This window comes from Cetorhinus maximus, chromosome 19 (assembly GCF_964194155.1).
Source record: "Cetorhinus maximus chromosome 19, sCetMax3.hap1.1, whole genome shotgun sequence".
Lineage (NCBI taxonomy): Eukaryota > Metazoa > Chordata > Chondrichthyes > Lamniformes > Cetorhinidae > Cetorhinus > Cetorhinus maximus.
The window spans coordinates 28611555-28626163 of NC_135897.1; the positions used below are offsets into that span (position 1 = coordinate 28611555).

The 14609-nt window shown below is 42.3% G+C and overlaps 1 protein-coding gene across 1 annotated transcript; it reads right to left on the reverse strand.

Annotated features, from left to right (window-relative positions):
• Positions 1–541: 541 nt before the first annotated feature.
• Positions 542–14104, reverse strand: LOC144694063 (hepatic and glial cell adhesion molecule-like). Its single transcript, XM_078564423.1, has 7 exons — positions 13980–14104; positions 9252–9345; positions 8383–8745; positions 7734–8093; positions 6251–6532; positions 3317–3414; positions 542–586 (listed from the first exon to the last, which is right to left on the reverse strand). The coding sequence occupies exons 2-7, from the start codon at positions 9298–9300 to the stop codon at positions 542–544; spliced, it is 1197 nt and encodes a 398-aa protein (XP_078420549.1). The 5' UTR covers positions 9301–9345; positions 13980–14104.
• Between the last annotated feature and the right edge of the window lie 505 nt (positions 14105–14609).

Consider the following 14609-nt stretch of genomic DNA (forward strand, 5'->3'; position numbering starts at 1 on the left):
TACTGGTCTGGCCTATATGTGACTTCAGACCCAAAGCAATGTGGTTGACTCTTAGAACAAGCTACTCAGTTGAGGGGCCTTGCCAGTGATGCTCACATCCCGTAAATGCATAAATAAAAAATTACAAAACAGCATCTTCAGCCTAGCCATGCAAAACTCCATACGGTCCCTTCAATGGTTAAAAAGTAACAAACCAAACTTATACAAAGTTAAAAGCAAAATACTGCGGATGCTGGAAATCTGAAGCTAAAACAAAAGTAGCTGGAAAAACTCAGCGGGTCTGACAGCATCTGCGGAGAGGAACACAGTTAACGTTTCAAGTTCTTATGACTCTTCATCAGAACAAAGTTACTCAAGGCCTATTTGATTGTTTAGCAAAAATAAATGCATTTATGCAGCGAGTGTGGGACACACCATTACCGTTATAATTTCCCATGGATATTTCCTCATTCAAATCTCGTGTTTCTGTAAGATGAAATTGAAAAGTATAAAAATCACTGGTGTTTTTATGTGGCACCTTATCAACTGCCTTCTGGAAATCCTAGTAAACTACATCTATTTGCTCCCCTTCGTTTACCCAATGAGCCTATTGGTAAAAGTTAGAAAACAGGAAGGAATTCATTAAAAAGGTGACGGCCCTGCACATTCATGAGTTAACAAATCGTGCCATAAGCATACCAATATTACTTCCTTTAAAAAATACATTGCTCTATCCATAAAGAAGTTACTTACATAACAGTTGTATCTTAATTACTTAAAACACTTTTTTCCTAAAATCTAAATATTAAGAAATTTAAATTTTCCAACTTTTCATTCCATATTTTAAGTTTGGTAAAATCTTTGTCAGTCAATCCTTCTTTCCCATCCCTAAGGCAGTGATGAAGAAGCAGCGAGTTATCTCATTTCTGCCAGCCTAACTCTGCACAGGTTTGATATTGAATCTTGGACCACTTTGGTCTGATTTCGTCCATATCCCAACCAAGCTAATAATTTTCCAACAGCTACCAGAAAATCCATTGTTTTTACTTTTAAAAAGTCCCCTCGTGTGCACAACCTGACCTCTAAAGTCAGCCACTGGCTCCCTTTGTGGGAGGCTGGTCTAATATTCCCCATTGTTCCTTCCCTTCTTCAAGGTCTGGAGCAAAGTGGACCTGACAGAATTGTGGCTCAGGCATAATGACACTGTAGATAGTAGCACCAGGCCTGGCCATCACCATTCACCTATCTTGAATATTAGTCTTGGTTTTTATTGCAAATTGTGAAATTTACGTTGGTGCATTTTTAATGTAAATACATTTCCTGTTCTGGAGATCAAGTCCGGGAGCGGCAGCAGAAGTTGGAATGACTTCCACTGGAGAGTGGGGTGACTGAACACGAGAGATCTTGTGCTGTCCAGCGTATTAATTATACATTCACGAGGAGCATATTGAATCTTGTGGTGGAGTGGTCAGGAAGTGGCCTGCCCAGCCATTACCCATTAGGCTTCAATGTCCGAGTGCCACATTTGAATGGCACACGAGCAGCCATTTAATCTGCCACTGTGCTCCCTGACTCTCTTTTCACCCCCCCAGCCCCCAAGACCTGCCCCGAACTCACCCCTCCCCTGTGACAAGCCTTGGCGCAGTTTGTGCTACAAGCAGCTGATATCTCTCAGTGAAGGTGTGAAAGGAAGGCAAAAGCAGCGTCTACTGAGGTAAAAGTCCAGGGAGATGTCTAACTCGCAAGGTGCACACAACTTATGTACAGTTGTGAAAGTGAATGTTCTAAATTCCCACTGGTGGGGCAGTTAATTTGGAGGGAGAACAAGATTCCTGCATGTTGGTCTTTTAATCAGCATTCATGAGATGCAAATGGGGTTCCCGACATAGCTTCATGGGACAATCAACCTGTCTTTATGCTGCTCTGAAAGTAGGGAGAACAAGATTCCAAGCTAATTTCCCAGCGTCAGGAAGCTGATTTTTGATGTCCCGCCCAATCTTGCTCCCCTGCCTGCTACGATTCCCGCTGCTGGAAGGAGCGGAAGATTCTGCCCAGAACTCTGGTCAGTCAAAGAATAATTCGATTTACGTTTTTAGCCTTTTGACTGTACTTCAAAGAAGCTCATGTTCCCACTGCTAAATTAATGTCATTATAGGTAACTCTCGTTGAAGGGAACAAATATTACTTAGTAGTGTGAAATGTTGTAACCTGTGATAATTGACCATTGTGTCTATATGGATTCTGATAGTGGATTGATGTCTGACATAAATTTGACTTTGTTGTTTTGTGTAAATAATAGTTATCCAATGTATGTGAAGGCAAATCAACATACAGCATCTGCCCAAACTCAAATGTGAAGAGAACTAAGTTTCCACACAATTTCTCATTTGCTTTCCATTGTCTTAACTGTGCTCTTGCATCTTTGATCATGAATAATTAATCCTGTATCATCATAGGATAAGATGTATAAGAGTATATGTTAAAGAGGATCTTTAAGCCTTCTGGAGTTATTCTTTGGTTTCTGACGTTTGTCCAAATGCAAGAACTGTGTATGTGTGTCTAATGATGGCCTGTAGGAAATTGTGGTTTTACAACTAAAGAAACACTGAAAATTAACTTTTAATTAGTTTTTACTAAAACTGACCTGATTTTAACTGCCAAAACCCTGATGCTTGAAAAAGCTAAACAAAGCCCTTACAGACTATTTCGATATATTTATTATGGAATGATAATCATTACTCTCACTAATGATCATATTCCACTAATATTAGTAATATTATACTAGTAATTCTATTCAGTAGCAGTACTTATTCCATTAGGCGATATTTGCTTAATAATTTCACTGTTCTTTATAAATTGAAGCAATTGTTATGTGACATTTTCCATCTTTCAAAAGACTAAAGATATAGTGGGGATCCTCCATAATCAGTGAACAACCTGATGTAAACAGTCCAGGGTTGTGCTTAACTATGCTCGTCAGAAAGCATTCCACAGATTTGTTCAAAAGGAATATGATTCGTGTAAAACAACTCTGTCACATTATTTCAGCCAACCTACTTTCATTTTAAAAAATATTGTCAGAATTCCACAGTGTGACCTAAAGCTCTGTGTACTTCGGAATTCAGTACCAGACCACTGCTCGAAGGAAAGAAAACATCCCTGATATAATAACCTCTTCAAGTTTTCTTTTGATCAGCCGATAATTGTTATTATCATTCCTTTAATTGATTTACAAAAAAAAGTGTATATACAAATAGTGCTACACAACGAAGTAGCAGATCACTGGATAGCATCTTAGTTTTCTGTAGTTTATACTAATTTGAAAAGTGGCACTTACAGTTTGTTGGTTGAGAGTATACCAGAGGAGGTACAGAATGGTTGGCACCAGAACTGCCACCCCCAAAGCGGGCAGGATCATCAAATAGCTTCTTTTACCTAAAATAGATGAATAATATTTTATGAAACAGGAGGCCATCCAGCTCATCCCAGCTCTCAGAGAGCACTACCTACTTATCCCATTCCACTGCTCTTTCCCCATTCTCTTATAAATATTTATTTTTTCCAACATTCATCCACTGCCCTTTTAAAAGCCATTCTGGATTCTGCTTCCACAAGAGTTTCCAATTCGCAGCCATGACATGGTGCGGTGGACATGGGTTGCAGTCCCAGAAGAGGTTTAACAACCTGCTTTACTCAGGAAAGTGACTGCCATGTTGGCATGGGCCAGTGTGCAGAAGTGTTAAGGTGTGGCTGTCCCTCTGTGGACCTTAGGGGTGCTAGAGTCTGAGTGTCAATTGTCAATGACGCCAGAGCTGAGCAAGGGGTGAGCCCTGTCTGCTTGGACTGAGTGCTTTGTGGCTCGAGGGCCACGACTCGGATGTGTCCTGCAACGTGTTCCTCAGCTGGGGTTGGCCAGGCTGCAATGGCGCTGCAGGTAGAGAGTGGACTAATCAATGCTCCTCTGTCCTTTCAGGAGAAGATGAGCCATAAACAATCAGAGAGGTCATGGACAGGCGGAGGCCCCCACCCAACCTGCTACTGCTCACCAGGTTTGAGCAGGACACCCTTGAGCTGGAGAGCCATCGTGCTCCACGTGCAAACAGGCATGGCGAGGCTGGGGTGTCAGACGAACGTAAGAGTGCATTGCACAGAGGTGAGAGTTTCAGAGTGTGCAACAATTCTAATGCAGTCTTTTCATTGATGGGAGCCTCAAACCAGGAGTCCCCATTGATCACTGGAAAATGATGGCACCTTGATGCAGATCTCCATTGTCTCACCAGGGTGCCTGGCATGCACAGTAACAGTGTGATGACTTAAAATAATGACATGTCCTTGTTCTACCTTGGATTCGCCAGCATGTACTCGCTCTGTGGACCCCGACGGCCACCGGGCTTCATTTGCACCTGCTCACACCCACCCTCTCTGAACCAGGCACCAGCGCAGATACCAGCACCTTGGTGGGCATTACATTGGCAGCTAGTATCTCGGTGCACATTGGTGAAGGCACTTCACACTTACTTGAGGTGCAGGCCGAGGCAGAGAGTGCCCATGGCGCTGGCAATCGGAGGACAGCTGGGGACCGGGACGATGCTCAGTCAAAGGCAGATGATGGGCCTCTGGAGTCGTCCATTAGGCAGCAGATGCTGGATGCCCAGCGGGATGTGTGGGAGGATATGGCGGAGATCCATGAGGGTCCATGTGCCATGGTCTCCGTTGTGGAGGAGTGCATGTGGACCATGAGCACTGCATTGATCCTCATGGCCGAACACACTGCCTCCTCCATTGAGACAATGGTGATTGTCATGGAGAGGCAGCTCCAGGGGCAGAATTAGGGGTTCTTGGGGTTGCGCTCAAACCTGCAAGCCCACACACAAGCTGGGGCACTGAAGAATCTCAACACCTGGGAGTGTCTCAGGATATAAGCATCATGGGAGCTGCCTGGGTACCTTGCACAGACTTGCAGAATCAGCATCCTATGGTCACACACTATCTGCACGTTCATGGAGTGGAATCTCTTCCTGTTGACGAAGGCACCCGGCTCACCCAGTGACACCTTGATGTGTACAGTCGATGGCACCCTGGACACGAGGGAACCCAGCAATCGCTGCAAAGCCTCTGGCTCACTCAGCGTGGCTGGCCTCACCCAGTATGGTAAATAAAGGTCAGTACCCGTCTGAACAGTGCTTCAGTTACCAGCTTGTTGCAACTGTGGGCAGCTGATTGGGAGACTCCACACAGATCCCCCACTGAGCCCTGGAAAGAGCCGGAGACATAGACGTTGATGGCCACTGTGACCTTCAGAGCCACTGGCATGAGGTGTCCACCCACACAGTTGGAGCTGATCTCACCCCAGTCATCTAACAAATGGAGGTCATGGTCTCCATTGAGAGGTGGAGCCTCTTTCAGCATTGCACCTCAGACATATTGAGGTAGCTGCATCGCTGCCTGTAAACCCTGGCAGCAGGAGTGTCATCTTCTGCGGCCTCTCCCATCTTGGACTTCCTGCTGGCCCAGTGCCTGCGCCTCTCCTCACAAAGGCCCCTCCCCTGGAAACTGCATTGGGACACCTGGCCTCCTCTCCCTTCTGCCCTTTCTTTTCTTCTCCTCAGAGGAGGTGCCTCCAGCGGAGATCACAATCCCCATTACCTGGGTAGCAGAAAGCTGTCTGATATCTGGAAGGGTCCGCATGGTGAAAATCCTCTGGGGGGCCTTGGAGACACCAATGAGTCCTGAAAAGAAGCCTAACAATGAAGCCCCAACAGAGATGAAGCTGCCAAGTACCAATAAACAATCAGCAGCGAACTCTCTCAAAAACTCCTTGCTACTCACATTGGCGATGCTGCTGACCCTTTTTTATCCTGCCCTTGGATGAGGTTTTGCAAAATGTCAGCTGTCTGTCCGCCTATCTGTTTTGCCCGCTCGACGAGCGTGAAATCACACGGGCAATTTACCTTAATTGCCTTTTTAATGGTCTTAACTGTCCTTGTAACTGATGGCGGGTGTGGCTCTGACACCCGTGCGCACCCGCAGACCGAAATATCGCTCAAGTGCACGATGAGGTCGGGACGCTTGCCCGACATCATCACTCGCTATTTACACTCGAGCAGGTCGGACGCGAGCCCGACTGCTCAGCGAAAAATTCTGCCCATGGATATAGAGGAATGTATGTGTCAGAACAGCATCACTGCACATTCTCAGCTGAATTCCTGTGAAGGAAAACTGTAAATAAAGTGTTTCTGTTATAGTTTATATAATTTTTCTAATTTCTCACCCTTGGGATTGGCCCTGTCATATAGGCTGACAGGAAATTGGTTGCTGGTTGCATTGCTGACTGGGTTTTTTGCAATGCATCTGTACACATATTGGTCGTTTTCAGTAATACAGTCAATTACAAGCAGCTTCTCATCATATATCTCATTGAGAACTCCAGACAAGGACACTTTTTCCCAGTGAATCGTGGCATTTGTTCCGTTGGAAACAGAGCAGCTCAAACTGATATTTGGTGAACTCACACAGTTACGAAGAATCGCTATCACAGGCTGGGAAACTGGTTCTGAAATACACAAATAATTATTAATCTACACAACAGTCATTGCGCTTTAAAGTAATTCATTTTGGATGATTCCCTGTGAGATATTTCTCAGTGGCGTAATAAACCAGAACACAAATGCAAGGCTTTCCATTTTGTTTTGTATTTTAAACAGATTAATGTTAAAGCCTGAAGTTCCAATATAATAGAAGTCCTGATATTAACTCATGCATTGTTTTATTGCTTCACAAATGTATCCAGTTTATGGACTACGTAAGAGGCAATGGATTTTTCGGGTGGTATAATGTTAGAATTGTCATAAGCACCAGGAATTCTGCTGCCAAGCATGGAAAAAAAAGCAATCCAAATTAGCTTTCCAACTTGCTTTAATTAGTCATGTTCTGATGGTATATATTGTATTGTCAACATCAATAAGTCAGCTAGTGAGCAATACAGGTGGTATGAAGTTCAACAATTGGGTTCAATCAATTTCTGAATGTCAAGGCTTTGTTTTGTGTAGACTGTTTCGCAGAACCCAATTTGTCCAAAAACAGTGACAGAAAATGTTGCCACCATTATCGAGATTGTGTTCTGATTAGGGGGTAGTTGGAATGCTAAAGAAATATTTCCCATGGGGAATTTGCTTTGCTCTTAGCCACTAAGGATGTAATGCCACCCTCAGTAACACTTCCTTTTAAACAAGGGCCTGAATTTTTCGGCTAACGGGGTCTTGCTTCCTGTCATTCGAAAAGTTCTCCATCGACTCCAAGTACTCCCCAGCCATTTCATGCTTGAGTGAGTGTTAAGTGGCTGCAGGCGGGACTTCCACCCCTCACTCGGAAGGAAGTCCCGCCTTAGAGAGCTGCTGGCCAATCTTCAGGTTTGTTTGGGGCTTTGTCAATGTTGGCTAGTTTTACACGTGTGAGCTGGAATCTTACAGAATTTGCCTGTGGAGGAACCTGGGTTCAGAGGGGTGTTAATGATCAAATTAATTCTTTTAAGTGTGTTGCAAATGATATGTTGATGTAAATGTACATACTGCATTACTGATATTATGTGAAGGTTTTGACCCAGTTCTTTACTTCAAACAGAAACTATCTACAATGATCAAAAACAATTTACATCATGACCCCTTTCAGGCCTCAATGAAAAAATTGATTTTGTAATGTTATGTTGTTATGTGCAATCCTCAGAGTTAGCAGAGGTTCCAGTATTAAACACTTACCAAATACTTTCATCCTGAAAGTACTTTCATCACGGTTTTTCAGTTCTGTCCCGTAGTAGTCAATGTGTATTTCATATTCTCCTGTGTCATTAACATGTACATCATTCAGTGCCACGAAATCTCTGTAGATTGTAACTCTGTATTGATACAACGGGTGGACAATGTGCAGCTTCTTCGTATTACTTGATTTCCATGTTAAAATCTTAAACGTCCGTGGAAATTTCAAACTAAATGTTACATCATATTTATCTGTGCCTTGGTACTGTATAGGGAACAGGACCTGTTCTCCTGCAGTAACATTAGTAATGGCATGAGGTCTGAGGCGTAATGCTTCTTCACACACTACGAACAAATGGAATACTGGAAAACACAAACATAAATTGCACACATTAATTTTTAGTTGTTAGTCATGCTGAGTGAGGTTGAAGGGAAAGGTAGGTAAAGGGTTTTCTTTTTGTGCTTCAGTTTGATGGGAGATTAGAATGGCTTGATCTTCTGCGGCAAAGTCAGCGATGTGTCTACAAAGTCAAGGGGTGCTTGGTGAGAGCTGGAAAGGTTCATTTGTTAATGGAGGTTGAATTTCTCCTTGTGCTGATAAGCTATGGATTTGAGCAGTTTCAGCTCCAACAATAATACTGGGGACACTTACTAAATACTTGCATCTTGAAAGTGTTCTCATTATGTTTTTTCAGTTCTGTCCCATTGTATTCAATCTGTATTTCATATTGTCCAGTGTCATGAACCTGGGCATCATACAGAACCACACAATCTTTCTGGATTCCAACTCTGTCTTGATACAGTGGGTACACAATGTACAGCTTCTCTGAATTATTTGACTTCCATGCTAAAATCTCAAAGGTTTGTGGAAATCTTGATCTAAATGTTACATTATACAGATCTTCTCTGCCTTGGTGCTGTATAGGGAACAGGACTTGTTCTCCTGCAAGGGCGTTAGTGATGGTATCAGGTCTGGCAAGTAATGTTCCTCCAAACATTACACACAAATAGAATACTGGAAAACACAAGCAGAGATTGTGCATGTCAATTTTTTGTTGCTGGTCTAAGAACAATAAAATGTATCAACTTGTGATGGGTGAGGGTGGAGCGTTAAGTTTGAGTTTTATACGTTTGAGTTTGCTTCAAGACAAAATATTGAGAAATGGGAGATTATAATAGGCTCAATCCTCTGTGGCAGACTCAGTAATCTGTCAATTTAAACCAAGGGATTCACTGGATAGAGGAGAATGAAATTCTCCCTGTGCTGGTAAGCTATATGATGTGGTCAATTTCAGCTCCAACAGTAATTTGACGGACTCTTATGAGTGAGGAAGGTTTCCAACCCTTTTTGTCTTTCCATTCAGCACCTATATCCTGTGAGGCTCAGGTAAGTGGATATGTTCCTATGGACAGAGAGGTTCACTCTTTAGGAAGATAATGTTACATCTACATGTGTAAATTACTCAGTAATACGTTTTCCTGTAAACACAAGGATAGGTTTTCACCATTAACATGTATTACCTGAGGCAAGTTTGAAGACATGAACTATTGATGAATATGGGAATATCATTGTATATACTGCGCCAAATCCCCCTTTTCCTATTCTTCATGAAGCCTGGTTGTTCCTGAAAAAAAAAGAGGAAAAAAATTATTCTTATAGAAGGTAATATGCTCACCAGACTACTGCCAGCATTGGATACCTAAATATGAACAAAAAGAGACCTGCAATTACATAGCATCTTCCATAACTTCCCAACACAGTTTCTCTTCATGTACTGTCCTAAGTGACTGAGGTTTGTTAACCATGACTTTCCATGTATTTCTATGCCATGGTATCACAATGGGGAAAGTAGAAGAGGTAGATCCAAAAACTGCTTCAGTTGGTACAGTAACTAAAACTGCACTGTTGGCATTAAGCACCACACACCAGCCATCTGAGCTAACTGACCCTACCCAATGCGCTTTGCAGCTAATGGATCACTTGTGAAATTTAGTCACTGTTGTAATGTAGAAATGTAACCAATTTGCAATAGGGAGCAATGCGGTAATTACCAAATAAACTGCATTACTAAAAGCAGATTAAGGTATAAATATTGGCCAGGAATATATTTGGAAATGTAACGTGAGTAGAATGATAGTGTATGAGATTGTGCCGACTCACCAACGAGAATGTGGCTGAAGTGTACTAACTGATCCACAAAACACTGGTGATATAGTAAGCCATGAATCATGTAGTACCAATTGCAGTGAAGCTCACCATTGATTTTCATCATTTCTGTTACAAGATCTTTCTTTGTGAGTATAAAATAATGGCTATCTAGCATATTTTGAAACACCTTCCCTTATGATTCCTAACATAGGACAAAGTTTACAGTGTAGCATGTCTGAAGAAAAGTAATTCCAGAAATATATCAGTGATCCAAAAGAACCCAAGGTTAGTTCTAGTTGAAGAAGCAATAGGACGCTTATTTCACTTTATTAAAGTCTATTTGTATTTCTTCTCATAAATGAGGGTACTTCTATCTTGACAGTTGCAACCTCCATCTAAGTTCCTTAACTTTGGTAAATGGAATGTGTACCAGTAGGGAAACAGCATGTGTACTTCATGTCAGGAAAACGAGAAACTGTCTCTGTATCAGTTTTTTTAGCAGTTTGGTTTGGAGACAGTCTCAAAGCACAGGTTTATTTCCTCTAAATTCCTGCTCTTCCCAATCCTGGATATCTGAGTAACATTACTGCAGATCAATTAGTTAACATTCACTCCCTCCAACACTGACGCACAGTAGCAGCAGTGTGTACCATCTACAAGATGCACTGCAGAAACTTACCAAGCCTTCTTAGATAACACCTTCCAAACCAATGATCACTACCTTCTAGAAGGACAAGGCCAGCAGTCAGATGGGAACACCACCACCTGGAAGATCCCCTCCAAGCCACTCAGCAACCTGACTTGGAAATATATCGCCGTTGCTTCACTGTCGCTGGGTCAAAATCCTGGCACTCCTTCCCGAGCAGCACTGTGGGTTACCTACAGTACAGGGACTGCAGCAGTTCAGCACCACCTTCTGAAAGGCAATTAGGGAGGGGCAATGAATGCTGGCCTAGCCAGCGAATGCCCACATCCCATCAATGAATTTTTTTTAAAAGTGGTACATCGTATTTAGAGTGCAGAGGCAGGTCATTTGGTCCAACTAGTCCCTGCTGGTATTTGTGCTCCACATGACCTTCTTCCCATGCTGATTCACCTAGCCTTATCAGCATAAACTTCTCTTCCTTCCTTATGTGTTACCTAGTTTTCCTTTAAATGAATGTGTGCTATTCACCGCACACTGCTATTCATCTTATATTTATGGCCCCTAGTTTTGGTGTCTCTCCCAAGAAGTATAGTCCTGGTCTCTGTGCCTAAGGAAGGATATACTTACAATAGTAGAGAGCGCAACAAAGGTTCATGAGATTGGTTCCTGGGATCAGGGGATTGTCCTTTGAGAAGAGATTGAGTAGATTTGGTTTATGTTCTCGAGAGTTTAGAAGAATGAGAGGTGAGCTTATTTGAAGTGTGAAAAATTCTTAGTTTCTTTCCTTTAAGCCCTCTCAGAGGCTGTTTCCCCTGGCTGGAGAGTCTAGGGCTCGAGGGTCATGGTGTCAGAATAAGGGGATTGCCATTTAGTACCGACAGGGGAAATTTCTCTATCAGAGGTTTGTGAATCTTTGGAATTCTGTGTCCCAGAGGGCTGTAGATCCGCAGTCATTGGAATATTCAAGACTGAGGTTGAGATATATTTGGGGACTAAATCGAGGGATTAGGAGATAAGGCAGTAAAGTGGAGCTGAAATAGAAAACCAGCATAGATTTTATTGAATGGCAGAGCAATCTCGAGAGACAGCATGGCCTACTCCCTGCTCTTATTTCTTGTGTTGTTATTTATTTATGATCTATATCTACTGGTGTATTTGAGGTTGGAATGATCAAATCCATTGAGTAGTTTAGAATTTTTAATAAAGATCAGTGGAGCCAGTTAGTGCCCAAAGGGGAAATGAACCAATCTGTATGTAATAGTTAACTATAAAATAGTAGTTTAGTTATATATCTATCTAAGAAAGGTATTGTTCATTTAATTGGCTCAATAAAGTCTGAATCAAGATTTGGTACCTGTATTGTGACATTGAATCTATTTAAAACCATTAGAAAGATCCTGTGAAGGCACAGCGTAGATTGAATAGCTGAGGAAAAGGTTTTTTTCTTTAAAATGTGTTCCATTCATCATAGAACTATTGAATGATTACTGCACAGGAGGCCAACTGGCCATTGTGTCTCTGCTGGCTCTCTGCTGGTCCAACTCCCCTTAGCCCAGCAATGCCCTTTTGAAAGCCTCAACCACACTCTCAGACAGCGTAATCAAGAGCCTAACCACTCTCTGCGTGAACAGTTTCTTTATCTTTTTAAAAAATATATTTGTTCATGGGGTGTGGGTGCTCCTGGCCAGACCAGCATTTATTGCCCATCGCTAACTGCCCTTGAGAAAGTGGTGGTGTGCTGCCTTCCTGAACCGCTGTTCAAAAGGGAGTGCCAAGATTTTGAGCCGATGGTAGTGATGGGGCAGTGATATAGTTCCAAATCAGGATGGTGAGTGACTTGGAGGGGAACTTCCAGGTGGTGGGGTTCCCACCTGCTCTGTCTAGATACACATGATTTTGAACAGCTCTGCTAAATTCCTCTTAACACTCATCAGCGCCAACAAAGTAAGACTTGCTGAGAGATGGAATGATCTCTCTAGCAAAAATTTCACGTCTATCACCATTTAATACTGAACTGATAGCAGCATTCTTTCCTGGGCATTCTCAGCTTGGAGTTGGAGTGATGTCATCAGGCTGTCTATACATTAAAGGATTTTCTCAAACAAGAAACAAAAAGACTAAACTAAAATCACAATTTTTACATCGAGCAAATTAAAGATTGGGACCTGCACATGGGACAAAGGTGGAAGCTAAAATATTCTGAGTTTATTTTTAAATTATTTATTTTTTCGCGGTCACTTCTGTTGTTCATCAAATTTTGTTAATTACATCACCGTCAAATATCCAGTTACTCCCGATTGAACAAGGTGTTACTTCTTATGAGGTTTCGAATGGTGATTTGGGGGTGAGAAAGTTGAAATTTTCAGTAGGTCCACAGAACAGCCTGTGTCAGAACAGTGAGTGACCAACCGCAGCTTCAGGATTTCCACAGTAACTTGTGCATGCCTGACATCCTGATGTTGCTGTCAGTTTCAGTGGGGTAACATGGCAAACACTGACTGTTCACCATCATCACCAGCAAAATCCAACTCATTGTCTGCAACTCAACTTGACATAAATATTATGAAGATTTTTTTCAGTTGTCCAAGTGGCTACAAGTTAGAGAGAGACACCCGAGCCATTTTCAAGCATAATCAAACAAATCACTGTATATTTATGTGTTCAATTGTGGAAGAGAGTAAAAAGAAATTAACAAAAAAAATGAAGGAGTGAAACACGGGAGAGCAGGTAAGTGATTAATTGTTTTGAGAGCTTTGAGGTAAGGTGCACAGACCTGCAGCAGTTTGGGGCAGAAAAGCAGAGCAGAACGAGCACAAATATCAGTGGCTGAGGTAAAACTCAGCCCCAAGGGAAGGTGCTGATTGGTGAGTTTTTTCTTTTATACAAGTCTTTAATAAACCTTTTGTGGGGACATGGATGCGAGGTGGTTAGGCGATAGAAAACAGAAAGTAGCGGTGAGAGGTTGATTTTTGGGCTGGAGGAAGGTATATAGTGGAGTTCCCCAAGTGTTGGTACTAGGACCACTGTTTTTCTTGATATATATTGATGTCCTAGACTTTGGTGTTCAGGGCATAATTTAAAATTTGCAGATGACCAAACCCTTGGATATATCATAAATTGAGAGGAAAATTGTACTAACTTTAGCTTTAGGGAATGTGGTAACTGTAGGTTTAAGACTTATTGTACTCTTAGTATCATGTGATGGAATGAACGAATCAGCCCTAAGCGTGGGGAACCTTAAGGGGGGAGTTTTGTGTCGAGATGTTGTTCTTGATGGAAGCATGTAACTGCTGCTGAAGTCCTGTAAATAAAGTTCACTGTTTCTTATGAGAAACCTGTCTGGAAAATCAAGCACATAACAGCTGGCAACGAGGATAAATTGGTTCCGGCACAGTCTCTCGCCTAGTGAATGTGAGTATCTTGTTTTAAACAGAAGAAAGGAAAATATACTCACCAGGTATGCCACGTTTTGGCAGAATTGACTCCTCCGACTCATCCAGAGGATTCGAGTCAATATATGGAATGCCTTGGTTTCTTTTTCCAAGCAACTGAAATAATGGTGGAGGAAAAATGGTAAACAATTCTCCTCAGCATCTGTGGGAGTAAAATTTCTAATTTAAATAGTTTGACAACCCCGAAAGCTTCCAATTTGTAGACCTTTAGCAATTGGTAGACCTCGTAAAGGGTCATTTTCAGTCCAAACTCCCTGTAATCATGCAGAGGTTCAAATTTAATTTGAGAGTAAGAGCCCTGGAGGAGACATTTGAGTGTCAGAGTCCCGGGGGAGGCATTTGAAAGTAAGAGCCCCAGGGGAGACGATAGCAGCACATGTGGTGAAGTTGAAACAGCTAACTGTATTTTGGGACTTCTGGGAGACCCTAAACGATATGTTAAGGGATTGTTTGGTCTGCGATGTGCGTGATGATGCCATTGAATGATGGTTTTAGCTGATTTTAAAAGAGCATTGGAAATAGCGCTTGCGATGGAAAGCGCCAAGAGGGATTTGCAGGCCTTAGAGTGTACAAAATGGCACCGTTTTCCAGTTGAGGCAGGAACAGGCTGCTGAGTGTGGCGCGAAAACCAG

Bases quoted from the DNA above. Each gene is read 5' to 3' on its own strand.
- LOC144694063 (XM_078564423.1), bottom strand. From the start codon at position 9,300: ATGATATTCCCATATTCATCAATAGTTCATGTCTTCAAACTTGCCTCA. The intron at 8,094-8,382 runs GTAAGTGTCCCC...TGTGTTTTCCAG, and splicing joins TTTCAAGATGCAAGTATTTA to TATTCCATTTGTTCGTAGTG. The intron at 3,415-6,250 runs GTGAGAAATTAG...CATCTATTTTAG, and splicing joins TGACAGGGCCAATCCCAAGG to GTAAAAGAAGCTATTTGATG.